Source organism: Elgaria multicarinata, chromosome 8, assembly GCF_023053635.1.
Source record: "Elgaria multicarinata webbii isolate HBS135686 ecotype San Diego chromosome 8, rElgMul1.1.pri, whole genome shotgun sequence".
Classification (NCBI taxonomy): Eukaryota; Metazoa; Chordata; class Lepidosauria; order Squamata; family Anguidae; genus Elgaria; species Elgaria multicarinata.
This window is the reverse complement of record NC_086178.1, coordinates 54,537,756-54,563,653: the sequence shown is the minus strand read 5'-3', so window position 1 is coordinate 54,563,653 and position 25,898 is coordinate 54,537,756. Positions and strand designations below refer to the sequence as shown.

The 25,898-nt window shown below is 43.4% G+C and overlaps 1 protein-coding gene across 1 annotated transcript in view; it reads left to right on the top strand.

Moving 5' to 3' along the window:
• Positions 1 to 25,898, top strand: part of ARHGEF4 (Rho guanine nucleotide exchange factor 4) — a 194,965-nt gene that overhangs the window by 52,938 nt on the left and 116,129 nt on the right. The window contains 3 exon segments of the mRNA XM_063132447.1: positions 13,769 to 18,064; positions 20,370 to 20,690; positions 21,281 to 21,410. Of these exon segments, the coding sequence (XP_062988517.1) occupies positions 13,769 to 18,064; positions 20,370 to 20,690; positions 21,281 to 21,410 (4,747 nt within the window).

The window sequence follows — 25,898 nt, the reverse complement described above, 5'->3', positions numbered from 1 at the left end:
GACCTCAGAGTAGAGGGAGTTTTATTGCCCTCACTTCCACAAATGGTGAGAAATGCCAGCGGGTTTTCAATGAAAATGACCTGGAGCGTTATCATCTTTGTAAAAAATTCTTTATTTACAATACAAGCAGAATATAAGTGGAGGCAAACAGACATCGTTATAATGAAAGAATGAAGGGTTATAGGGGATAAGTCTGTGAATGGCAACTGATCATTATGGCTACATAGTACCTCCATTATTGTTGGCAGAATGCAAGCAGAATACTGTTGCACTCATAGTCTCCCTGTGGGAGGACATCTGGTTGGTCACTGTGAACAGAATGCTGGAATAGAAAGGCCTTCGGTCTGTTTCAGCAGGGTTCTTATGAGGGTGCATGCGCTCAATCCCACTCATGGCTGACTTTGGAGCTATTTCCTTGCACTGTGTCCTGGGGCTTGTCTATGCGGCTTGTTTACCCCGACCTAAATGCGCATATTTGCGTTTCAGGACACATGATGCAGCCATCCATTTGCCGTAGCGCCAGGTTTTTAATGTGATAATGAGCATATTCGTAGTGGCAATTTACCAAGACTTTTGGATCACGTCCGAGTTTGCACTGCGTTATGGTTATGTGTCTTTGAGGGAGTTAAATCACATTTTGACATGTGGGCGGAGCTTTGAGGGTAGGCCAACGTGATTGGCTGCTTTCCTGATTTTTCACCTATCGGCCGCCTCGTTCCTTCCCGCCATTTTTAGTTTGAATTCTCTGATTCTGCGGAGCTCCGCAGACAGATCTTATTAAAACAAAGAGGGGGGAACGGGCATCCTCCTCTGCTGCCTTGTTCCTCCTCACCTGCTCCCAGTTTGTCTATGACTCTGCGGAGCTCTGCATATAAAATTTATAGTTTCCATCGTCTCTACTCCGTAGCATCTAATCTGCGTATATGCGCATGTGCGCATTTATAACTGCGCTATAAAAAAGAGGAAACTAAATTGCTGTTGCTGCTGCAGTGTGACACTCTTTACCTACATTTGAATCAACGAAAATTCAGGTTTATATTGAATGAGGAGCAATCCTGTTGTCATATAGATGGGGCCTGCTTGAGGGTCCCAGGTAGACAGCTGGTTGGCCCTTGTGTGAATAGAGTGCTGGATCCTTGATCTGATCCAGGGCTCTTCTTTTGTTCTTATGTTCCTGGCCCAATAGGAACGGTGTGGGTGAAATCGGGGGGTGGGGGGAGGGGTGCTGAAAGCCACTATGTGTGAATGACCCAGGTGGGTGGCTTTTGCCTGCCCCGTGTCACTCCTTCAGCATTTTCTCCACCCCCATAGGAACACATGGAGCCATCAGTTCCTAAGGGAGCCAGAAACAAATGCAACTGCGGCATACTGCAGAGGAGACCACCTGCTATAATCTTCTGTTATTATTGTCACTAGGGGCTATATTAATTTATTGTTATTTATTATTATTAAATCTTAGCCTCTTCTCCCAGTCTGGTGCTTTATATGACTTCTTGTTCCCTTACATTTTGTTTTATTGTTGTGATTGTAACGGCCTTTGTGCCATAGACAAATAAAATGTATTCAAGCAACTGGGCAAAAATTGTTTTTGGGGTGGTGGGGAGAGGAACTCACCGCCTGCGAGACATCCATGAGAGAAGGGCACAGCTTTTAGCTCCCACCTCCTGATTGTATCCCTGCCCCTCTTAAAACTACCTGTATGTGCTATACAGGCGCAACTTATCTCCGTTACATTGCACAGGGGCAATTTTAAGAGGGCTTTGTCAGCCACAGCGACGTTGGCTTTGACTGCCAAAGTCTCATCCTTGGGTGACAAAGGCTTTACTCAGGCCACGCAAGCAGTTTTCAGCTAAGGAAGGTGGCAGTTTTCTTCCTCCTAAAATTTCAGACCAAGCAGGAGGAGCATTTGAGGTCTTCTGAAGCTTGTCTCTCCTTTGGGGTAGGCTTTTAGAAGCCCCCAAAGTTCTTCTCTGGGCGTAGTTCAGGAGAACACCGACGTTCCTTCTCTGGAATGCTCTCTCCAAGGAGGCTCACTTCATACTGAACTAGATACCTTTTTTTTACCCCAGGTGGGTTGCTCAGGCCCTTTAACCCGTTTCCATTTTTATTTGGTTGTTCTTTTCTCGGGCTTTTAGTTTTCTTGCTGTTCTGCCTCTTGCTGTTTTATTGCACTTTTATAGGTGGTGTTATTTTAACCTCTACAGGCTCCTCTAAATGAGTGATTTATTGCATGCTTGTGATTGGCCATTCACAGACGTTTTTGGGTCATTTTCATGACAATATCTATATGTATATCTATATAGCTATAACAATAGTAATAATAAAATAGTAATTCCACTGAAGAAGACCACAGGTCGAAATGCATTTGTTATTAATAAAAATATTAATATAGGAAAATATTAATATAGGAAATATTAAAATAAAAATATTAATATAGGAAAATATAGATTTTTATTGGTTCAATATATATCGTATATTTGTTTCCATTGATTATATATGTGTGTGTGTGTGTGTGCGCGCGCATGTGTGTGCACATTTTAACTAGACTGATTTTTTTAAAAACACACACATATTTTTACTGTTGTATTTCTAAGGGGTTGGGAGAAATTTCCTGTTCTGTTTAAGCTTGTTTGTCAATTTCATGATGGTGTCAACAGCCAGGAAACAGCAGGTTCTTCCGCCACTAGATGGTGCTCTCTCAATAGAACTCAATGGGACTGAACAGGGGAAATATTCATTTCAAATCCCTTGTCACCCATCTCCTCCAGTGTAATGCAGCCCATAACAATTGCACCAAAGAACCAGGAAGCACATGTAATCAACATTTGATTAGCAGTATATAAAACAAACAAAAAACAAACTCTGCTCTTTAGAGGTTCCCAATACTTCAGGCTAATTATGTTCAATCTGCAACCACACTTTCTTTGCCTTCTAAAAAAAAAAAAGAGTAAACAAAGGAAATGACTCATAGGAAGCAGAATGTTTGATGTGGGTAAGTAAAATGGATAGGAATCTTAATACCGACAGGCGGTACTTTGCCCTCCTTAAATAATTTCCAGTTCTTGAGGTGTGGCAGAACATGGAAGACTAGCTTCTTTCTTCACCAAATTAGATAATCATACTGCACGCACCCTCTAATTTGCAGGAAAAAATATTGGGATGTGGCAGGTATTACTGAAAGAAGTTGCATGCTGCAGTGTCCAGTGTTAATATTGCCAAGTATAAGCTCAGTCTGGATAATGCCAGTACTACTTCTGTCCTCATTAGTATTGGTAAAACCAAGTGAGGGATGAAAGGATTGGAGCAAAAAATGGTGGAAGACCACTAAATAATGCTCCATTGGCTGTTTGGACATTAAAAAAGTCTGACAACTCCCAGCATGCCCCAGCTTGCATGGCTGGGGCATGCTGGGCGGGGTTTTTTTTCTGTTTAAACATGCATTCTTAGATAATGTTTCATTTTTCATATATCATTACTGATGAAGTGTGGAGGGCAGCAGTATGGCTTGGAGAATTCTCATCATGCTGGTGCCATGTTTAAATGATAGAGGATGGGTCAAAAAGGGCCTAGTCCCCTTTCCTTTTTGTGTTGGCTCCCTTGGCTGCTGTTTTCAGAAGGCTACAGGGGTCTAGGATTTGGGTAAAACTGGAGTGACTCCCGGCGGGGCTTGCGGATTTCATTAAGGCCCCTCCGACATCCTCCCTAATTCAAACACTGTTCTGCTCTATCAGTATATGATACATAAGTTGTCAAAGCTCAGGCAGCTTTTGACCAACTTCTAAAAACTTGAAGGATCGTTATATTTATTTGGGTTGGCTGCTATTTTAGCAGCTTGGAATTTCTCACAGGGTGGTTTCAGTAGTGCATTTATCACAGTGCATTCGTGAGTGTGTGTATGTGTGTTTTCACCAAACATACTAATGTACACCCAAGGCCAATATTTCTGCTACCACACAGCCTAGGGTGACCAACTGTCAGGATTTCCCCGGATTTGTCCTGGTTTTTGTTCTTTCCATGGTGTCAGGGGGGATTTTCTATAATTTTCAATTATGTCCTGGAATGACACACCTTCCTCTTTAAGGCTGCCATTAGCATGGCAGGAGGGAGTGACATGCTTTCTTGAGGCACATCATTCCCCCACCCCGAGCTCCAATTGAGGTCTTAAAGGGGAAAGTGGGTCATTCATGGACATTATAGAAAAGGCCCCAATTGGAGTGGATGGTGGTGGTGCAGAATGAAATCCTTTCCCCTCCTCCACTCCAATCGGGTTCTTTAAGGTGGCGGGGGAATAACGTACTTTCTGCAGGACTCAGAAAGCTGCTTCCCCACACACACACTAGGTGTCCTCTTTTTTGGTTTCCCAAATATGGTCACCCTAACACAGCCCCATATTGTAACATTTCCTCATCATGGGAGTAATAGGAGATTAATGGGAGATAACTCAAGTAAATGTACATAGGGTTGTGGCCTGAGGGGCAAAATGCCACTTGAAAGCAATGAGTGAAGTTGCTCTAAGTTAGGGAGGAATTACTCTTTTGATGTGATAAAGGGAACTCATGTGAATCAAGACACTTCCATAAAGTGTAGGATAACATTCTTTACAGATGTAATTCCTTCCCAGTTTGTTTTTCTGAAGGGAACCCTTGGAGAAGAAGGAGTGGGGGGATCTACACTACTGCTTTAAAGTGCTTTATAACAGTTTTGACAACTGTTTAGGCCCAGGACACACTGCATATTCAGGTTTCAAAACGTTTTCAAAGTGCTTTAAAAGCAGTAGTGTAGATCCCCCCAGAGAAACAAGAGGGGGAAAAAAAAGAATGGAGGGGAGGGAACATCTACACCAGTTTTCTGTTTCTCACAGTAGCTAATCAGATGCCTCTGGGAAGCCCACAAGCAGGACATGAGTGCAATGGGCTTCTCCCATTGTTGTTGGAAAAAGGAGACCACAGCGATAACAAAGAAACAATTGGTTTTTCTCCAGGTCTTACCTACTGTGTCCTCTTTGCCAAGAACAAAATTCAGATCCTGTGGATTTGTAAACCATTTATGTATTTGAGAATTCCTTTGCCCTGCTTTTTCCATCCAAAAAAAAAAAAAAAAAAAGGGGTCACTCAAAGCATCTTAGAGAGTATAAAAATATACAAACAATGGCTAATCAGTAAAAAAATAAATAAAGATCCTTTCTACACAAGGCATTTATTGTGTCTTTGTGATTCCTCACTTACTGTAGTTTGTGGATGCGGGTGCTTTATACAACTCCATCTTGCAGAGCCTTTCCCATTCTTTGGAATCATTGTAGCAGGTTTTTTTTCTCTAATGAGGGATATCTGGTTTATCCATGAATGGTGGCATGAAACTCTGGTGTATTTGCTATACCACAGCACCACCTGGTGGTTATATTGAACATATTGAAAGGCAGAGCAAGAAAACTCCTGGGAAGAAACACCAGTAAAGGAGCCGATCTTAATCCCACAATGAAGCTGGAAGCAGAAGCCTCAGTAAAGTGGTGGGTTAAGAACCTCATGTAGAAAAGCCCTAAATTAAAAGCAGCAGCAAACACAACTGCATCCCCCACCAAAGCTAACAATAAATACATAAAATTAAGCACTAGCAGAATCAAATGCTTGTTTTTTTAAAATCTCTTCACTTGTCGACGGAACACAGATAGTGAAGAAAATGGATCAGGGACCGCTTGGGGCAGGAAGTTCCACAGACTGGATCCAGCCACTGAGAAAGCCCTGTTGCCAACAACTGTGACTCTGAAGGCAACAGCGCATGTATTACTACCATCTCTGCCTGGAGGCTATGTACATTTCAAGGGAAGTTCTCATTGGCACCAATGGAGGCCTGGGTCTGTGGCAGGGAGAGAAAGGATTATACTTTCCCTTCCCTCCTGCCTCCATTGTCTAGCGGCTGCTCAGGCTTCACTGCAGCTTCTATTTACATAACAAAACCTGTGCATGTTAATTGCATCCATGCAATTAACATCACGTCTAGTTGGGCCCTATCTCTTCAGGCCATAGAGGGCCAGACAGTTCCGTGGATGAGAATGAAGTTGATAGTTTGGAACAACTTTCTGCCACAATCTTCAACGACAAAACCATTCCTCTCCTCATTGCCTAGTGTGAGTTAATCACCATGAAATGAGGATGCGAGCAGTTTTTGGCTGACCACGCACGATTCCTCTTTATTATCTGCACTCTGTACTATTTACTTCTCCATCGTTGCATGCCAGGAAAGTTTAGTGGGTCTCCCATCATTATCAAAGGCTCCCCCCCCCCCTGTGCATACTGAATGCAAACACTACAGAACTCATGGAAAAATATGCACAAAAGGGCTTCTCTATACTAAGATGGAACCATCAGAAGAAACCTTCAACTGGTTCCAGATTTGAATAGCATAGAGCCAGCCCTACAGTCTGTGGAGAGATCCCACGTGGGAATTTGTGCTGCATTTGCAGGCGATTTCACAAACACTTCAGGGATCCCCTCAAAATTCAAACACGAGATTCAGCTGAAAGAAACTGCTGTGCCAGTATAACACAAAAGAAAAGACTGTGCCTTTAGCACTGAGGAAGTTCTTCAAGTGCTTGTCTATACGGCTTCTGTACCCCGACCTAAATGCACATATTTGCGTTTTAGGTTACATGACGCAACCGTCCATTTGCGTCAGCGCCAGGTTGTAACTGCAATAATGCGCATATTCTCATTCGTGATTTACTGCGACTTTTAGATCAGGTTCGAGTTTGCACCGCGTGAAGAACCATGAGAGGCTGGCCGTGAGCGTGCGATAAAACACTTGTCTGAAGAAGCTCTATTCCTCAGTGCTTTCAAGCCCATTGCTATTAAAATAGCTTCCTTGCACCATTTCCTATACCCTCTTTCTCTCTCTACCCCCTACCCCATGCATGGGTAAAACTACACTGGACAGCTTTGCAGGGCTGATGTAACCTGCATTCTCTCAGCCACAGTTAGTGATGTCAAACAAATCTGTACGTCTTTAGATCCATCTCCCCTCTCTGCATTATGAGCATAATAATATTGGCCTTTATCTGCATCGGAAGGGTAATATTTTAAACATTTACAAATTCAGGGGAATATCACATACTTTTTGTATGAGTTTAGTTAGAAAGAACACGTCTTACCTGTTTCTGCTGCTTTTTGTTTTTGGGTAGACATGCTATTGCCCAATCACAGTCACATTAAATCCTGGATTTCTCAGTTGTTTTCTATGGGCAACAAAAAATTTTGCACCAGAGAAGGCCAACAACGATTTCAGAATGAACTAGGCCGCCTCTTCTCCACACAGTGAGTGTGGCACTCTTGCCTTTTTTGGGTGTGTCTATATGGCTAGCAGTGCTGCCTTGCATATCATTCACTTCACTCATTGGTTAAAAAACCCCTGAGAGGTATTATTCATAAAACAAATAGGCAGAATAATGCCTGCATTTTTTGTCTGATACTTCTGGGTTTACAAGGATTAGAGCAGGCAACTTTTGTGGATCCGTGAGCACATTAGGCAATTTGAGAATCTCTTCTGGGTACCATCACAAAATAGCTGCCATGGGAGATGTAGCTTACCAGACAGAAGTGACAGGAGTTCCTTTTCTCCCCCCCCTTCTTTTTTTGGGTGGCTGGGAGTGCTGCAGAGGAAAGCATCATCCTGCAGCTGCCTGCCATCTTCATTTTTTAAGAATGTCTGAGCCCTACATGTGGCCCAGAGGCATTCATGGGAAACGAAAATGGCTGCAGCTGTAAGCCCTCGCTTAGCTTTGAAGCAAACCGGCTGCCGATAAAAAAAATAAATAGTTAATTTTAAAAAGTGGGAGGGTTAGGGTGTCTTCGATTTCCCCCGGCATCATCCCTGGATTGTCCCTGTGATGCACAGGGGATCCCTGAAGCAGGCACGTATGATTCCTCCATTTCCCTGGGATAACTGAGACCTCAGTTATTCCAGTTTTACCTGTGGTCCCAGGACGATCCTGAGGACTGAGGGCAGTGTGGGTGCCCGGCCCGGCTTTTTTCCTCCTCCCCGCGAGTAGCAGAGATCAGTAGAGGGAAGGAGCCTGGCTGGGGGCAGTCCAGGGACATCGACGGGTCAGGGGGGAAGCAGAGTCAGGGCTTTTTAGTTTTTGTTTTTTGAACTTACATTTCGCTGGAGTGCAATTGCACTCCTGGGTCCTGTGTTTTCTTCAACAACAAAACACTCGTAAGTATTAGATGTGGCCTAATTAACAGGGTTGATACAGTTCTGATGTAGATGCTAATTAGTGAATTGGGCATTCCACAGCATAGTAGAGAAATTTCCTAGTTTTGGACCAAGCATGTTATTTGTGAGCACTGTAGCAATAAAAATAAACAGAGAAGGTGATGGCTGTCAACTTGACTGCAGTGTGAAGGAATCAGTCTTTCCAGTATTTTCACCTTCCATAGAGCCATGTGAGTCACCAGGGTATGCCTTGCTAAAATCACATGTTTTTCTAAGACAACTTTGGTTGTTTCCTCCTGATCTCTGCTTGTAACACACCTTAGTGTGTTTGCAGGGTTATGATAGCAGGGTATAATAATTATTTTATTTTTCAGGAATATGCAAATGGACCCCAGTTTATTTATTTCTACCTACTGCAGATAGTTAATGTTCCCTTCCTTATTCTCTGCCTCTTCTCCTGTTTAAGATCATAAGAAGAGCTCTGCTGGATCAGACTGAGGGTCCGTCTAGTCCAGCATTCTGTTCACAGAGTGGCCAACCAGCTGTTGACCAGGAACCCCCAAGCAGGACATAGGTGCAACAACACCCTCCTACCAATGTTCCCCAGCTACTGGTGGACATTGGCTTACTGCCTCTGCTACTAGAGGTATCCTATAACCATCAGGACTAGCAGACATTGATAGCCTTTTCCTCCTTAATTTTTCCAACCTCCATCCCTAGAGTCAGAGAACAGGGTTTCTGGATTTTGTGCCCATGTTCAGGAAAAAAAGAATTAAAGGGTGGGGATGTCCAGATGACAAATTCAGGTCAGGTCAGTTGATGGGGAAGTGTCTGGATGTGGCTCCGCTGACTAAGCCTACACTGCTAATTAGGGAAGCAAGGCGGTGTAAGTGTTTATTTACTATGAAGTGCACCAGAGTGTGCCTCTAGAAGATGGTGGACTCGTCTGCTTCCCTGCCTCTACTGTTTCCCTCAGAGCTAGGAGGCCGTGTCCTAGTCACACAGCTGAATTTTGCCTGAGATGATCTAGATTGGAGAACATGGAGGATCACCTTCCCCACCATTTGGGTGGGGTAAATCCGAAGACTATTACAAAGCTGGGACCAGTTACATTCTTTGAGACTATCAATGAGTTTCAGGAAGACTTTTCTCCCAGGCAAAGTGTTTTCAAGAGGATCCAAAGGCTCTGCTTCCGGCAGCGGGTGCAGCTCCCTGGCGAGACTTTTCTGAGTTTTGCCTCAGCTCTGTGGGATCTGGCCTCAGGCTGTGGCTTTGGCCCTTTGCAGGAGGAATTGGTGCTTGACCAGTTGATTGAGAAAGCAGAAGATGGGCGAATTAGGGAGGCTCTGTTTTTGCAAACAGCTTCCCTGACTCTGGCCAGGGCTGTGGAGCTGGGGTCGCAAATGGAGGCAGCATTCAAAGGGGCACCCAGTAAGATATCGATGGTAATAGAACAATGGGAGTGTCAGATCATTGGCAACAGAAATGGGAGAAAGAAGGGCTGCAGGCCTTATGGGTCCTTGCACCAAAGGAGTGAAAAGATGATGCCATCTAAATGCCATCTGGGCAGAAAGAAAAAAAACACTTTCCAGCAGTGCCACAGCATGAGACGATCTAAGTTTCCAGGCATAACGGTATGTTTTGAATAGTATTAATGATGTATAATTGAGATTTCAGGATTTATTTTGTATAGTGTGAAGATACAAACCGGTGTGTGTTCTACACCTCTCAGAGAAAAGTAAATAAAGATGGTACATCTGAAGACATAGAGAATGAACAAAACTAGAAATTATTAAGACATTTCTTTTCATTCTAATGTTTAATAGCTTAGGCTAGGATTTCCCCACATTTGTTAACGTTGTCTTATTAATTTTATTGTGTTTGTGATTTCCCAGATATTCAATAACCACTGTTTGATAGAGATGAGTTCTTTTGTTTCCAGAATAATATATTTCCTTCTTAAACGTTAAGATAAGCCAATAACATAATTTCAAGAGAGTCAGCCAAGAATTTATATATCCGTCATAGAATTTGATTCCAGAATCTTCCAGTTATTGGGCAAATCCACAAAATATGAATAATTTTAGCAGTGCTAGCTACTCCCCTCAACATGTAATAGATGATGATGATAAAAAGAACAACAGGAACAATATCTGCTTTTAGAAAATCCAGTTGGAGTATAATATTCTTGAATGCCGATCCTCTGTTATAATAACATTTGGACTTGTTTTAGGAATTGGGTTCCTAATCTATTTTCGTTGGAGTACATCCTCTAGCTGTGAAAGACACAGGAGCCCCTCTTTGGCTCCGGAATTAGCATTTCTAACCAACACATCACAGAAATTGGTGAAAAGCCACAGGTTGGCTGAATTTAACACAAACTCTCCAGAATGTACTTGGAGAGGCGAGATCTTTAAGATCTTCAAGACAGAAAATCTCAGTTTGCCTATTATGGCATGGTTCCTGAGCTTGTCATTGTTGGAAATTAAGCAAAAGCTATTCAGGTGCACATAGAATTAGGCTGTAAAATGACATCTGCTCAAAGTGCTACTGAGTTCAAGTGTGTATAGGAATGCAGTGTATCCACTACCCTTGGCTTTTTAGTATAGTGCTTTGGCAACTGCTCTTCTGGCTGTTCTGTGGTTATCCTATTCCCGTCTTTTTCCTGCAGTTTAAAAATGGATTTTTTTTTTTAAAAAAGAAAGCTTCAGATTGTAATTAACACATCTCATTGGTAGACTGTTGATCTTTCGTCCTGTCTTTTTTCCTTGAAAGCCTGAGCTCCATCGGCATGGAGCCCAATGGGTAAATGATATACAGCAGAGTTTGGTTATTTTTGTTTTTCCACACTCATTCCTGCCAAATAATTGTTGATTGTGACACTCTTTGTAACCTCTTGCTGTTCGAGGTGATTGTGAAGTCTGGAATTTGTGGAGGCTGGGTGACTGAATCACATACAGCTACTCCTTGTTCGCATTGAGACAGTTGGATTTCACAAAGGCTCCCAAAGCTGTCCTGAACCCAGGTCCTGCAGATGTTTTGGATGACAACTCCCATCTTTCCCAGCCAGCATAGCCAAATGTCAGGGATGATGGGCATTGTAGTCATAACATCTGGAGGGACTCAGGTTGGGAAGTCTGGGCTGACAGCTGGGGAAGAAACTTGTTTTTAAAAGTACATCTGTCATAGTACAAAAGATCACCAACCGTGGGTGTGACAAGATGGTGCTTGTTCTCCTTGTTTTTCTGTGTAGTGTGGGTGGCCTTGCTGAAAGATCAAATCCTGCCCATCACACGTGATAATAGTATAATGTGACCAAATTAGTATGTTCTTTGAGAGCCAAAACAGACATTACTTTAAATCTGTATCTGGCAGCAACAACTTTTTTGTTTTCAATTTTACTTTACAGTAAGTGCGGAGGGCATACCAGATCAGGATCCTAGCGGGGGGATAGGGGGAGGCTTTTAAGATCCAGATCAGGGGCCCTACATCTACTCTAGCATGGGTGGTAGGGTAAAAAAGGAAAAGAAAACATATCTGCTAGATATGAACTTAAAACCATATCTGTTTTGTCCTTCAGTCTTGGTGGCTGATATTGTTTCAAGAACCAGTTTGTCAGAGAGCAGAAGACATTGGTGTCAGCTCCCGGGTGATATGGGTATTTGCTTGTGGCCTCAATGCTCATAGAAATAACGCCCCCCCCCTCCACACTACAGGGTCATTCTCCAACAGTGACTTAATATACTGGAGCAGTTGGAGGGAAAGAAGCTCTTGGTTTTTGCTTAATAGCTGTCTGATGCCCTCTTTGGTCACTTCTGAGTTATGGAACATGCCTGGGGGTTTCATGGCAACTGCCGAGTGCCCTCCTCCTTGAAGCAATTCTTCAAGGTGGGGGGCCTGATGAAAGTAGTCAGAGATGCATCCTCCTCCAAGAAAGAACCCATGGGGCACTTTGGAGCAATGCCAGGGGTTGCAGCTTGAAGGACCATGGAGAGCTCTAAGTGGGACACTTGCCTCAATGAAGGCAGGACGTGGGCTGAGGCCTGGCGAGGCTCTGAGCTGGTTTGCAAGATCGCAGCAGTCCACTGTGGATTATTTAAGAATTCTGGTGGCCATTGTGAATATTTAAGCCGTGGCGGGTGGTGACATACAAATGTGGTGCACGGTGAGTTGTTGCCATGGTTAACAAACCACAAAAAAACCCACCCCAGACAGCCCCTGAGTTGTCGGTGGTGTGTTAACAACAACGCATCCTAACCATGTTCATTAATCACAATAAGCTATGGTGCCTGCCTGCCATAGCTTAAATACTTACAATGGCTGCCAGCATGTACCGCAACTCACCGTGTTTTTTTTCAGCTGGGGGCCTGGTTCACAGAATTGCCGCAGCCTTCCATGGCGGTGATCATGTGAATCAGGCTCCTGTCTCCAGTCCACCCTTCGCAATGTCCGCCCTCTTGCTTCGACAATGGAGAATCCTAAAGGGCCAAATGCCTGGCCTGGAACCAGGGGCCTCTTCTCTGATTTATGGCCTTCTGCCTGCTGCGCTCCCTCTGCTGTTGGGCAGGTGTGGTTGTGCATGAGGCATTTGGCACCTTGGGCCCAGGGGAAGGTCCCTTTATGGACCCTGGCTCTGGCTCAGCAACAGGCTCCCACTCTGTCTCAGCCTCAGCTTTGGTCAGCTCATCCTCTTCCTCTGACTCCAAACTTGAGGCCAGGACCATGACAAGAAAGGAGCAAGAGAAAGGAGGAAGGAGAAGTGAAGATAGGGTCACCAGGTCCAGATCCTGCAAGGGTTTCATTGTGCTGTGTCCAATGTTAGTCCCACTTAGAACAGACACATTGAAAGGAATGGGACTTAAGTTAGACTAAGGCTAGATCTACACTACTGCTTTATAGTGGTATTGAAGTGCACTGATAACAATTGAGGCACAATCCACATTCTATATACCACTTTCATAGTGTTGTTTCCTGGTTTTTATTCCACATTTGTAATGATTTGACACAAGGTGTAGATCTCGCCAAAGTTAGGAGGACTTATGAATACTTAGAATCTGAGCAAGATTATGGATTGCCCTGCAAATATGAAAGTGTATTTCCCCCCAAAGTTCCAATAGTAGTGAGCAGTGGTACATGATGCAGATTTCAGACCATAATAGGAACCGCAGCATTTAACATGCAAGTTTTCTTGGAGGTAAGAACCACTGTGCTCAAGGGGGCTTGCTCCCAAAGAAGCATGCCTAGAATGGGGGGCTATTTGGGAGTCAGGCTCTTTTGAATACAGTGGGTCTTACTACAAATAAACATGCATACAATTGTGCTGTTAGACATGTTGGCCTTTTTGTCAGTTCATGTGTAAATGCAAGATGCTGGATAAATAATAATGAAAAGGATGCATCCTCAACAGAGAGCTTTGGCTATTTGGGCAGTATAGAAATGTCATACATACATACATACATACATACAAGATGGCCTTCTCATGCCGATCACTAGTTCTATATGATAAACTTTTTGTTGTGAGACCCTATCTTTGATGAGTTTCCCTCCTCTTTCTTTGTAGGTTCCAGAGCCAGTAGAAAATTGCACAAGTGAAGGGGAGCTTGAAGAAGACCGACGTTCTTCTGGCCCAAGTACATTAGAGTTGGAGGTACGTGGGTCAGGCCAGGAAACAGATGAAGACTATTTTGAGACCCAGTCCCATCAGAGTGAATCGCTGTCGGACATCAAGACAGAGCCTTACGAAAGTGCATCCGACTCGGAGTCCGTTGGCAGCGATGCAACTAGAGAAACCAGCCTGAGTTCATACTGCCTTTCTTCGGAAATTGAAGAACCGTGGCATAAGTCTCCTGAAACAAAAGTAGAAATAGTTGCCTCAGAGCTTGAGTGCAGAAAACAGCTGGGATCTCTGCAAAAAGAAGCAGTGAAATTGCCATCAGTTTTACATGTAGCAGCAAGCAAAAGTGAATTGGAGGTAGTGGCACCAGGAGCCAAAACAGAAGGGTTTGATGGAAAGGAGAAAACGTTACCTTCCAGTATCCCCTACACAGGATCAAAAACGAGTACAGAGGACTTTGTGACACAGACTGGGGCCATGCTGATAGCAGAGGCGAAATCGATAGACAACGAGACACACTTCCACATTTGCTCAAAAAATCTAGCTGAAGGTGCTCTTGGCAAAGGCGACGCAAGTGCAGAAGCAGCAACGCTTGCTGGTCTCAGAGCAAATTCTGAGAGCTCTCTGAGTTTCCTTGAAGTTCACCATTCTCCTGCCCCTTCAGAAGGTGTTTCAAGATACAGTTTGCCTAATATTCACTTAGAAACAAACAGAACGTGGAAAAGGAACTGTGAGGCATCCAAAGTTAGGTGTAAACAAGATTATATACCTAATGCCAAGTGCAATAGGAAGAATGTTATTGCTAGTCAAAAACCTGCAGGTGCAAACTTGTGTGAGAGAAAGCAGGAGGCCACAGGTTCACCATGCTTAAAATCTGCACTTCAGGTGTCACCCAAAAGGCCAGGGACCCTAGAAATGAAATCATGGCACAGTTCGCCTGGGAGCATAAGTGCCCAAGAGGTCAGAGAACATGCCAATGACTGTATTTGTCTGGTAGATAAATTAAGTTGGTCATGCTCCAGGTTACCCCTAGAAGTGTCAGATTATGGACGTGGAAAGGAAAACCTAGAAAGCTGCGGTGGCTGCCCACAGAATTCCTTAAAGATGGGAAAAGATATAGGTATTGAAGGATTACTTCTTAATGCTCACCAGGCCTCAAGTAAGAGCAAGCCGATGCAAGCATCAAACTCCCACTGGGCTGTCAGTAAGAATTTACACAACAATTCCAAGAACTATGGCCTTACAACAAAAAGAGCAGATACATTGGACTGTGCATCTTTGGCACTGTCCCAGCATCCAGGTCCCTCAGAGGGTAATTCCAAAGAGGAGACTTGTTCAACCCTGGCACGCGTACCTACAAACATAAATGCCAAAGTAGTATTAAGGATAGATCAGTCCACTTCAGTGGGCAAGATAGAAATTAAAGGGTTCCCTCAGGATCTTGGCTGTAAATCAAACATCCATGGCACTGAAGCCCAAGACAATTTGCTAGGTGGATGTTTCATGGCAGAAAAATCTGACAATACCTGTGGCATCCATGCTTCTACTGTTAGGAAAGAGGTGAATATGCAAAGAAAATGCCTTGAAACTCAAAATGCGGAGGATTTTGTAGGGGCAACTGAAAGGAGAAACAAGTCTGGATTCAATATAGATTGGGGAGTGCTGGATGGGATGCTGACATCGAGTGGGAAAGACTTCATAGAACACGAGGCGACTGGGCTTCGAGACATGAGCAAGAGTGCCTTAAAATGGCCTTCCAATCAGGAGAGAACAAATGTCCATCTCATGACTATGGAAAGGAAGGATTGTTATTGTGGTAGTGGTGAAGTTGTCTCTGCTTTTGAACCTGCACCTAAACCACATTACATATGCCAGGGAGAAAAATCAGAGTTAAAATCTCTGTTGGTTCAATCTCTTGGTCAGAAAGGACTAGAATCAAAGAAGATAGGAGGTGAGAACAACTTGGGTGAATTAACCACTGAGATACTGGAATGTCAGAATGTAGCCTCTCATCTCATCACCATGATAGATACCACAGAACCTCAGGAAACTTCAAATGCACTGAACAATAGTACAAATGACATTTTACCTGTACAGGTTATGTCAGGCTGTGAAAGTGAGCTACATGTTAGGACAGCCATTCAAGAAAGCACAAAAAACATACACAAGGAAGCAGAAGCAACTGTTCTGGATTTATCTTCAGTGGCTGCAAACTCTACTGGAGCTAGTATAGAGAACAATTCCTGTAGGAATAATTTAAGTTTGGAAAATGCTATACAAACCCAGAAAGAAGAGGCATATCCAGATGGTTTGTTCTTGGAACCACATGGAACAAATGCTGAGATATTACTGGTAAAGCCCTGCCAAGTAAAAGCTGGTTCTGTAGAGACAACACAAGTAGCAAACCTACAGTCGGAAACTAGAGGGCCTACGGTGGTGGTTGAATCTATGACCACAAATATAGAACAAGACTTTTGTGTAAGTACTGCAAGAACACAGGAAAGAAACAGTGGCCTGTGGCAGGATGTCACTGATGGCGATAAGACCCATGGGAGTGATGTCTGCAGTAAGCAAATTCTTGAGAAAAGCTGTGATATACCACATGAGGAAATAGGCTTTTCGCCAATCACAGGCCTCAACAGGGGCATTACTGCAGAAGATCCAGAGTGCATTGGCAGAGGCAGCAAATGGAATCCAAACTCAGATATCTGTGACTCTTCAGTGAAAATGAACAACCAAGATAATAGCACTACAGGCCTAGATAATGTCAGCATGGGAAGTACAAATAGTGAGGAGATGGATGAGAATGTTTTTAACTTCCTGGGTAGTAACAATAGTTTTTATAAGGCGGTGCAGAGAAACAGCAAGGCTGGGGCCACAGAGAAGTCTGCCAAGCATTTGAAATTCTTAGCCTTTTCCAAAATGGCTTCCTTCAGGAAATCTAAGCTGACATTTGCTGAAAGTCAAGACAGCATCAAAACTAAGGCAGAGATACTAGACGGAGATAAAGGGGATGAGGTGGAAGAAGGCTTGAAGTCCATCAGTTCATCCAGCCCTGCTTTCCAAAGCGAGTATTCGGACGACGATGACTTATTCTATGAGAGACCAGTGGGGCTCTTCAATAGAATTAGCCTGAGAAAGGCTTCTAGCTCTGGGCGGACCCTCTTGGAAGCCATGGGCACAGGTTCTTCTCCGGTACTGGCCAGGATGAAATGCTCCGAAGGGAAAGTGTTAGGTTCTGCGGAGAATTACAGCCATGAGTCTGGGGAGTATCCTGAACTCAGGAAATCCTCCTCTGAGAATGACTTTAAAAGAAACAAAAACACAGAGAGTAAAAAATTCAGGAGTCGACTCGCCTTGGCCCACCGGTCCTTCTCAAGTTTCTTCGAATCTAAAACGCTGGAGAAGGAAAATGCTGAGCAGAGTCCAAAAATTGCAATGAAAAATGAAAAGGAAAAAGCCAAGCTGGCCCAAACATCCTGGAAAGCATTTTTGAAAAGCAAGGAAGCAGATGGTCTGAAGCGCTCTGCCTTAACCAGTTCTCTTCCAACTCGGCAGAGTCCTTGTTCTAACAGGAGTCCAGGCAGCTTTGCTAGAAGAGCATCCAAGGAAAAGCAGGAATGCCTCAATGGACAGGTTTTTCTGAAATCAAGCGTGTCCAATGGCTCATCCACAGAAGCTGGGCATTCTGACTCCTCTGGGACTGGTGATGGTCAACCTCTGGACATCAGGAGGAGGAGGAGTAGAGAGCCATCTCATGAACTGACTATAAATTGTCCACAAAGCCCAGAATGCAATGGGAAAGAGGAAGCAACGGGCCAGGATGGGGATGCTTCCTTTGATGAATTCTGGTTGAAATCGCCCCTTAGTCCAATTGACCTCCAGTCATCATTTTCTCACTTCACTCCCTCTTGCCCCCAGTTGTCCATGTATGAACGTAAAGATATGCCATGCAGGCCTATGAGCCCCAAGCCGCAGAGCCCCCGGACCAGTTCTCAACGCAAGGGTTTCCATTATCCCGGAAGGTTAAGTTCCACTTCAATGATCTCTCTTGGAAACATCTCTGTGATTGATGGCAATTTGGAAGCGCCCGAGAGGCCAAAGACCTTGAAGCCCAGGTCTAGCTTCTTGCAGTCTATGCACTCATTAGATAATGACTATCTAAGAGAAGACAGTGGGATAAGCAGCCAGTCGCAGATCAGCTTAAACACAACATCTTCAGTGAGCGATATCAGAGATGAGGTGAGTTGCTTTGCAGTGGGACAGTGGGTGGCTTAGCTTAGAGGGTCTTGAAGCCAATGTCATTTTAATTCATTCATGATGTTTCGGAAATGTGTAGCTCGCCTCTTCCTTCCAGAGGAAATCCCGTGTTCGTATGTCAGGCTGCAGAGTGGGAATCCGGATGACATACTCAGCCTTTTAAAAGTCATATTTTGAAGTGACTTTAAGGAGAGCACACACAGGGGCATCCCTATGACATCAGAAGTGTTTATCTGTGTAACTTTCCTGGACTGACCCATGAGCAGGACCAGACAAGCCTTTAGGAGTTTTGAGCAGGAAGGATTTTCTTTTCTGCCGCACAGAAAGTGACTTATGTGAGCTCAGACTATCTGTGCGTCTATCCCAGAACCATCTCCTGTGATTGGCAGGGTCTCCCCACAGTCTTAGACAGAAAACTTCCACTCACCTGATCTTTTTTTTTTTAACAGGAGATGCCAGGGGTTGAACCTGGAATCTTTTGCAGGAAAAGAGTAACTGCTGAGCTATGGTCCTTTCCTCAAGCTTCACATCATTAACCTGCAAATACTCCGTCGTCTTCAGTGGCTCTGCCAGTGCTTGTGCCACATTCTTAGTGTAGCACCAGTAGAGATTTACGGATTTTGTACGCTCTGTTCTGACTACATTTTGTGGATTATCAGATGCCTTTTGTTCCATTGTCCGCTCATTGGTGGAATTGGATTTCCAAAATTTGCACAACTTCACGTTTGTAAAAAAATCGCAGTTGGGAAAATGCACAAATCCCCCCAAAATGCACATTTTCGTTCTTTGCCCTATTAGGGAAATGCACGTTTTCAGCTGATGCTTTTTTAATTTTGCTTATTTTTCTATAACTAAATTTGCATAAAATTCTGGAAAATGAAAAAAAACCAAAACCTTGGTCTGCAAGTTCGCTGAATCCATGTGGCTTGGAAAAAACTGATCTGCTGCAGAATCCATGGGTCAGATTCATAGAAATCTGGACCCATTTGATTCCATTGCAGATTTCTGTGATATCCCGAAGTACCAGTTTTATGGTTCCACAGGCCCATAGTTCATATAGCATAAAGTGGTACCAACCAACCAACCAACCTCCCACAAATGAAGGCTCAGCCAACATGACAAAAATCAAATCAAAATAAAACAAACTTTTTGGGGGGCTGTGTGTCGGGGAATGATCACTAGACGGACACACGTTATTTCGTGAAAGATCACATGGAAGCAGGGCGGGAGACATCTGGCTTGCACGTGTGAAGCAGACCTCTGTCTGAAAGAATGCTGTGGTGAGAGGGCGATTCTGCAGTATCTCTGGGTGAGGCAGGAGTCTTAAATCATATAGGCATATAACTGCATCACTCAAGTCTAAGTATGAAAACAAAAGTCTGAAAAAATCCCTGGGGGAAACAAACGTGTCAGCATAAAAATGAAGATGTTTAATGTGATGGTTAAATTCAGTGTTACTGTGCCCTCTGGAGGCAGTTTTTTGTATTGCAAGGTATTGATACCGCATATGGGCCTCCTCATGGCTTGAGCAGCTAGGTGTTCCAGAAGACACAGAATATGCTCAGGGTAACTGTCTAAGTAACTTTCATCTGTTAGGTATTCTCAGGGCCAGCTCCAGCTTTGATTGGGCTCATGAAAAATTGCCCTCTTGTATATCAGCGGGCTTGCCTGGTGTTATATTGTGGTTGTGTGCTGCCATTTCAAATATCCCACAATACCACAAAATAGCGCTACATGAAGGGCAGCGTGGAAAATTTTAAACAGTGCTTCAGTCAGGGCATCCCACAGCATCTTGAGGTCAGGCCTGTGTATTCTTTCCTCAGTGTAAACGTGAGCACAGTTATTGGCATTGCAGATTGACACCAGTAAATGCACAGCTCAGTTTCATCTCAACTGTAGCATCCACACTGAAAACGTTTGGGAATCAGGTGGAGACTACAGTAAGTTGAGTTCACAAGAAATAGGTGATATCGCTTCAAAGAGGGGCAAACATACATAGGAACATAGGAAGCTGCCTTACATTGAGTCAGACCATTAGTCCAACTAGCCCAGTATTGTCAACACTGACTGGCAGCAGCTCCCCAGAGTTTCAGGCTGGAGAGTTATTCATATCTGCGACCTTCTGCATACAAAGCCTGTGCTCTGTCTCCGAGCTATGGCCGTGTACCTCAAGTGTAACATGACATTCCAGATTCAGTAGGGTAGCTTTGCAGCCAGCGCAGCTGCCCACCATTCTCAACCATCCAACCAACCAAGTTTTTGTTTTTACTGATTACTTATAAAACAGGAGAATATCCAACAAAATCAGATCCCATCAGAAAAGAGGCCAGGTGAAAAACGTGGTCTACATTGCAGAAAGAGGTCTACTCAGATGCCACTATCTCCACACTCATTCTCAACCATAGAGGACAAGGCCTGGGTGCTTCCCTTTCATGTTCAGGAAGGGAAAGCAAAAGAGCATGCCCAAAGGAAGAGGCACAGACCCCTATACAAGCGTTTCAGCTTTGATGACACATGGATGGAAAGGAATCGGAAAAGGAAGCTTGTGAAAGAGACACAGTCAGACAGAGAGAATGAAGCGTGTAACCTCCCAGGGGATCAGTTACAAGTAAGGAACCAACGATAATCTTGTCTCCTCTCTCTGGCTGCATCTCTCTACTGTTGTCTTCTCCCTTCAGGCTGTACCTTTAACCAGTTCTGCTGCTTCCTTTGTTTCTAACCATGTGTGGCAGTCACGTGTGCATTGAGACTCTCCCATACAATGAATGGCTTTTCTTGAAAAAGAGTCTTCTCTATTGCATCTCTTCTCTTATGCATTGTACCCTGGGGATGGGGTGAGTGGGTGGGTCAAAGAGTCTACATATTCTAAAATATGAAGTATGTTGATGAAAGCTCTATTAGACACAGCATTATTCCCCTTGGGTTGCCACGGACATTTAATACTAGGTGCCTTCTTTTTCCTTTGAGATCCTTCATATTAAGCCTCCTTCAGTGCTTCTGATGCATACAAAGTCCCTTGCACTCTTTGTTAATAATATTCACTGCTCTTCTTTAAACATTTACATTGCTTTCTCTGTAAGTTCACAGTGCCCAGTTCTGACAACAGCCCTGACCCAATATTTCTTTTTCACAGGTGAAGGCATTTTTTGGAGTCGAATAAGTGCCTCCTTAATTCAGTGTTACCACCTTTTTTTGTAGGTTAAGACGAGACCATCCATTACTTCACCAGTTGTCTTTGGTGGGCTTCCGCTCAAGTTGCACCTCTATTCCCGGAGCACACCCACAGGATTAGACTGCGTGGGTCTCAGGAGGCGCATCTCCTTTCCTGGTATGAGCACCATTATTATTTAATTGATACCTGATTTCTGACCATTACTTTGTTGTTATATGTTGGTTCATTTTGAAATGGATTGCGGATGTCATTTCGACGCTCTACTTGTTCTCTTGGTACTGGTTACATGTTGAGCTTTCAGCTAATTCTCAACTTCTTTGAATCTGTATTACTTACTGTTGATACTTTACAGATTGAGGTGGCTTCTTCAGCCACTTGTGATGCTTCTCTTCTACATTAGAGAGATGTAATGAGATAACTCAGTGGAGATGTTATGGTGACGTGATCAACCTATGTCTCTTTGACACTCTTCTCAAAGAAGCTACAAGTATAATTTTGAATGAAAGAGGATACTGGGTAGCAGATAAGTGTCTTGCTAAATTGATGGTCTGTGCTGAGTTTTTCTCAAGGATTTCCACAGGTTCTGGCTTCTGCCCCGTCTAGAGGGGTTCACAGTACAAACATGACTTCAAAATCTGTCCTCTTGCTCTGTTTGTTCTACATGTGTGTGAATTCTTTAGTGTTTAGGGAAAGGAAAGAATTCTGCTGTCAACTTGTTCTTGTATAAAATATCTACACTTTTATGGCAGGTTGTAATTACAGTGAGATTTTTGATATACCATAATGGAAAGAAAGTGAACATTGCGAGGAGAAATTGTATATCCATCCCTAACGTCTTTGTAAGACACCATTTTGAATTCAGGAACTTCTGCACGGGCCATTTATTGCAGATCATATTGGCTGGTTAGCACTGTGACCCAGATGGAAGATTTATTTATTTATTTGATTTATATCCTGCCCTTCTATCCAAATAAATGGCACTCAAGGCAGCTTACAATCATAAATAAAACTTTATTAAAATAATAATAAAACACTGCATTAAAATGCAATAAAAGCCAGAATAGAATAAAACAATACCCAACCCAACAGATCTGCTTACACACCAATGGCCTGCTTGAATAAAATGATATTTGCCTGCTGGTGGAAGAACAGCAGAGAGGGAATGAACCTAATCACCCTTGGCAGACAGTTCCACAGCCTGGGAGCGGCCACTGAGTAGGCCCTTTCTTGTATCACCACAAAACGCACCTCTGAAGGAGATGGTATCAATAGAAGGGCCTCTCCTGAACATCGTAAGGCCAGGGCAGGCTTGTATGGGAGTAGGTGGCCTTGCTATTGTTTTGTTTGCCAAATTTCTCCAGGTGGTGAGATGTTCCATGGTAATACGGAGTCCAAACTCAGCTCTCGCTCTCTGTCTCACTTAAGGTGCTTCCAGACAAAGTTTTTATGGTGCAACCACCCTTACTTATTTGTAGAATTAAACATGGGTTCCAGACGTCATCTTCCATGACCACAAAAATATCCATGTAAACTTATGCCAGAATAAATTGGTTAATCCTTGAGGTGCCTCAAGACTCTTTGTTGTTTTTGCTGCAACATACTAAATTGTTGTTGTTTATTCGTTCAGTCATTTCCGACTCTTCGTGACTTCATGGACCAGCCCACGCCAGAGCTTTCTGTCGGCTGTCGCCACCCCTAGCTCCCCCAAGGTCAAGTCTGTCACCTCCAGAATATCATCCATCCATCTTGCCCTTGGTCGGCCCCTCTTCCTTTTGCCTTCTACTTTCCCTAGCATCAGCCTCTTCTCCAGGTATCCTGTCTTCTCATTATGTGGCCAAAGTACTTCATACTAAATAGGTTACTCTTAAATGTAAAATGAATGTGGCTGCTCCTGAAATAGCTCTCTCTCTCTCTCTGTCAGCCCTGCCTTCTCTCCAGCTGTATGACAAAATTGATTACAATTGTCTCAGCTTTCTATTGCCCTTTGGTTTGAAGTTGTTTAAAGAGAAAGAACTGAAGTATTTTTAATGGCATGAAAAGATATGTGGAGACTGGCCGATAGGTGGTGCCCCAGGTTTTAGAAAGCTTTGGGTGTTTTTCTTGAAAGCACTAGTGTCCTATGTTGTATGCTAGTTGTTACCCTTGCTCCACCAAAACCTCTTTTGCAGGCATTCACTGGGAATGACGTACACTGCTTATGTGTTGGCTTGAAATTTCAAACATTGTCTAGTAAAAGACTAATCTTTCGAGACTGGGGATATATGGATTTTTGTCAAATTTAGGGTGACCATATGGAAAGGAAGCCAGAGCTCCTGTATCTTTAACAGTTGTATAGAAAAGGGAATTTCACCAGGTGCCATTTGTATGCATGCAGCACCTGGTCAAATTTCCCACTTCATCACTATAGTTAAAATTGGAGGAGCCCTGCCCTCTTGACCAGCTATGAAAGAGGGCAGGGCTCCTGAAGCTTTAACTGTTGTGATGATGAGGGAATTTCATCAGGTGCTGCATGCATACAAATGATGCCTGCTGAAATTCCCTTTTCTGTACAATTGTTAAAGATACAGGAGCTCTGTCCTCCTTTCCATATGGTCATTCTAGTAAAATTCATTCCATCTGTGTTTCATGGATTGTCTGGTGCCTTTCATTCTGTCATCCTCTCGTTAGCAGAATTGGATTCCCCCCCCCCCAATTTCCTGAATTTGTGCAAATTCACACTTGTGAAAATGTGCAAATCCCCTCCAAAATGCAAATCCCTCCCCCACCTGTATTTTCATGCTTTAGCCTTTGGTGCGAATGCATTTTTTCCAGTGTTCTTTTATTTTACATATTTTCCTATGACTAAGTTAACGTAAAATTCTGGCATGTTTTTTAAAAAATCTCTGCAAGTCCACGGAATCTGTATGACTTCGGAAAACCCGGTCTGCTGCAGAATCTATGGGTCAGTTTAATAGGAATCCAAACTCATTCAATTCCACTGTGGATTTCTCTGACATAGCTATTCAAGATACACAGAACAGTCTGAAACTAGCAACAAACACACCACAGCATTGAATGCCATGACTAGGAATGGATGAACCTGTCATTTCCGTTTCATTCAGTTCCTCACATTTCTGAGTGTAAGTTCATTTCAGCCTGTTTCCACATCAGTTTGCGAATTGGTGTGTGCGCCCGTGTGTGGGGGAAGTCTACATGCATATTCATGCACCTTTTGGTTCATTTCTTCTAATATATGCTTTTTTATATTCACACTGTTCCTCATAGGACCCTTTTTGCAAGTGATTTTAGCCTAATATAATACGTTTTTGTGCATACTTCCCCTTAATATACATATTTTTGCGTACATTTTTGGAACAGCAAATTCCATCACAAAACTTGAAACGTACAGATTTTGGTGTACAAATACATTGCAGTTTGAGTGTATGTTTGAAAGGTGCAAATTCAGTGCATTTGTATAAAAAATTGGACCAAATAAATTTCTCATCCATCCCTAGTCATGGCTTTAGGTGGAACCTTTGGAATTCTTTATAAGCTTAAGAACATTGGAAGAAAATGTGGCAACAAAGCCCAAGAATGGCTCATAATGGAAATTCAGCTGAGCAAAGTGATTGGTATTAGTCGATTTCTGAGACACATGCCTTTTTTAAAAAAATAGAGGAAAGGAAAAAAAACCCAAACAATGCTCACACTTACAGTGACAAACGCAAAAATGCTACTGTCACATGCAGTTTGTCTGCTTTCCCTCCCTCCTAATTTCATTTGTATGTCCTTCAGTGCAGTTCTGACTTTAGCTGTATCCGTACATTCTTGGTTGGGCCTCAGCTGGAGTATTGTGTCTGGCTTTGGTGACTATTTTTTTTAAAAAGGACACAGACACAGCTGGAGAGAATTCAGGGGAATGCTAAAGATGTTCTGCACACATACTTGGTGTCATTGAACTCATTGGGACTTGTTTCTGAGTAAACATGCGCAAGGCTGGGCTGTAAATGTTTTAGGACAGACCTATTTTCATATATGGGGCAGGCTGTAGGAACTGATACAATTTAATGGAAGGCCAGCTTGCACATTATAGGGATCACTTGGAGGGCACCGCCATGAAAACTCTCTCTGTTTGGAGAGTGCCACATGATGAGCAGGTCAAAGCAGCGGTGCATAACCCGCATTTGGCCCTCAGCTGTTCCCAGTGTGGCCTGTGAATCCAACCGCATCCTACTTTACCCCTGCAGCTCAGCTGATCTGCCACCACTTTCCCAGGCTCCGACCCCTCTACTCTTTTCTCTGACCAGCTTCCTGTTTTCCTTCCCTTCTTCCTGAGACATCCCTATATAGTGCAGACAGGCTGTTTTGTACGTATATAGCTCTATGTACTAGGGAATCCCCTGACTATGTCAAAACTACAACCTTATTTTTGGGTGGCCCCATTTTTTTTCCAAACTGATAGGCACTTGACTAGCTGACTTTGCTCTTAGAATGAAAGATTACTGTTACTGAAGGAATACTGCAAGTGTGGGAGAAAATACGTATTGAACATTTTTTAAACTGTCTGATTCATTAAGTTTGTCAGCAAGCCTAGGTGTGGAGCAGAAGATCTGGATATTGATTTGCTTTCAGGGTTGTTGGATCATGCCAAAAATTTAGATTCCT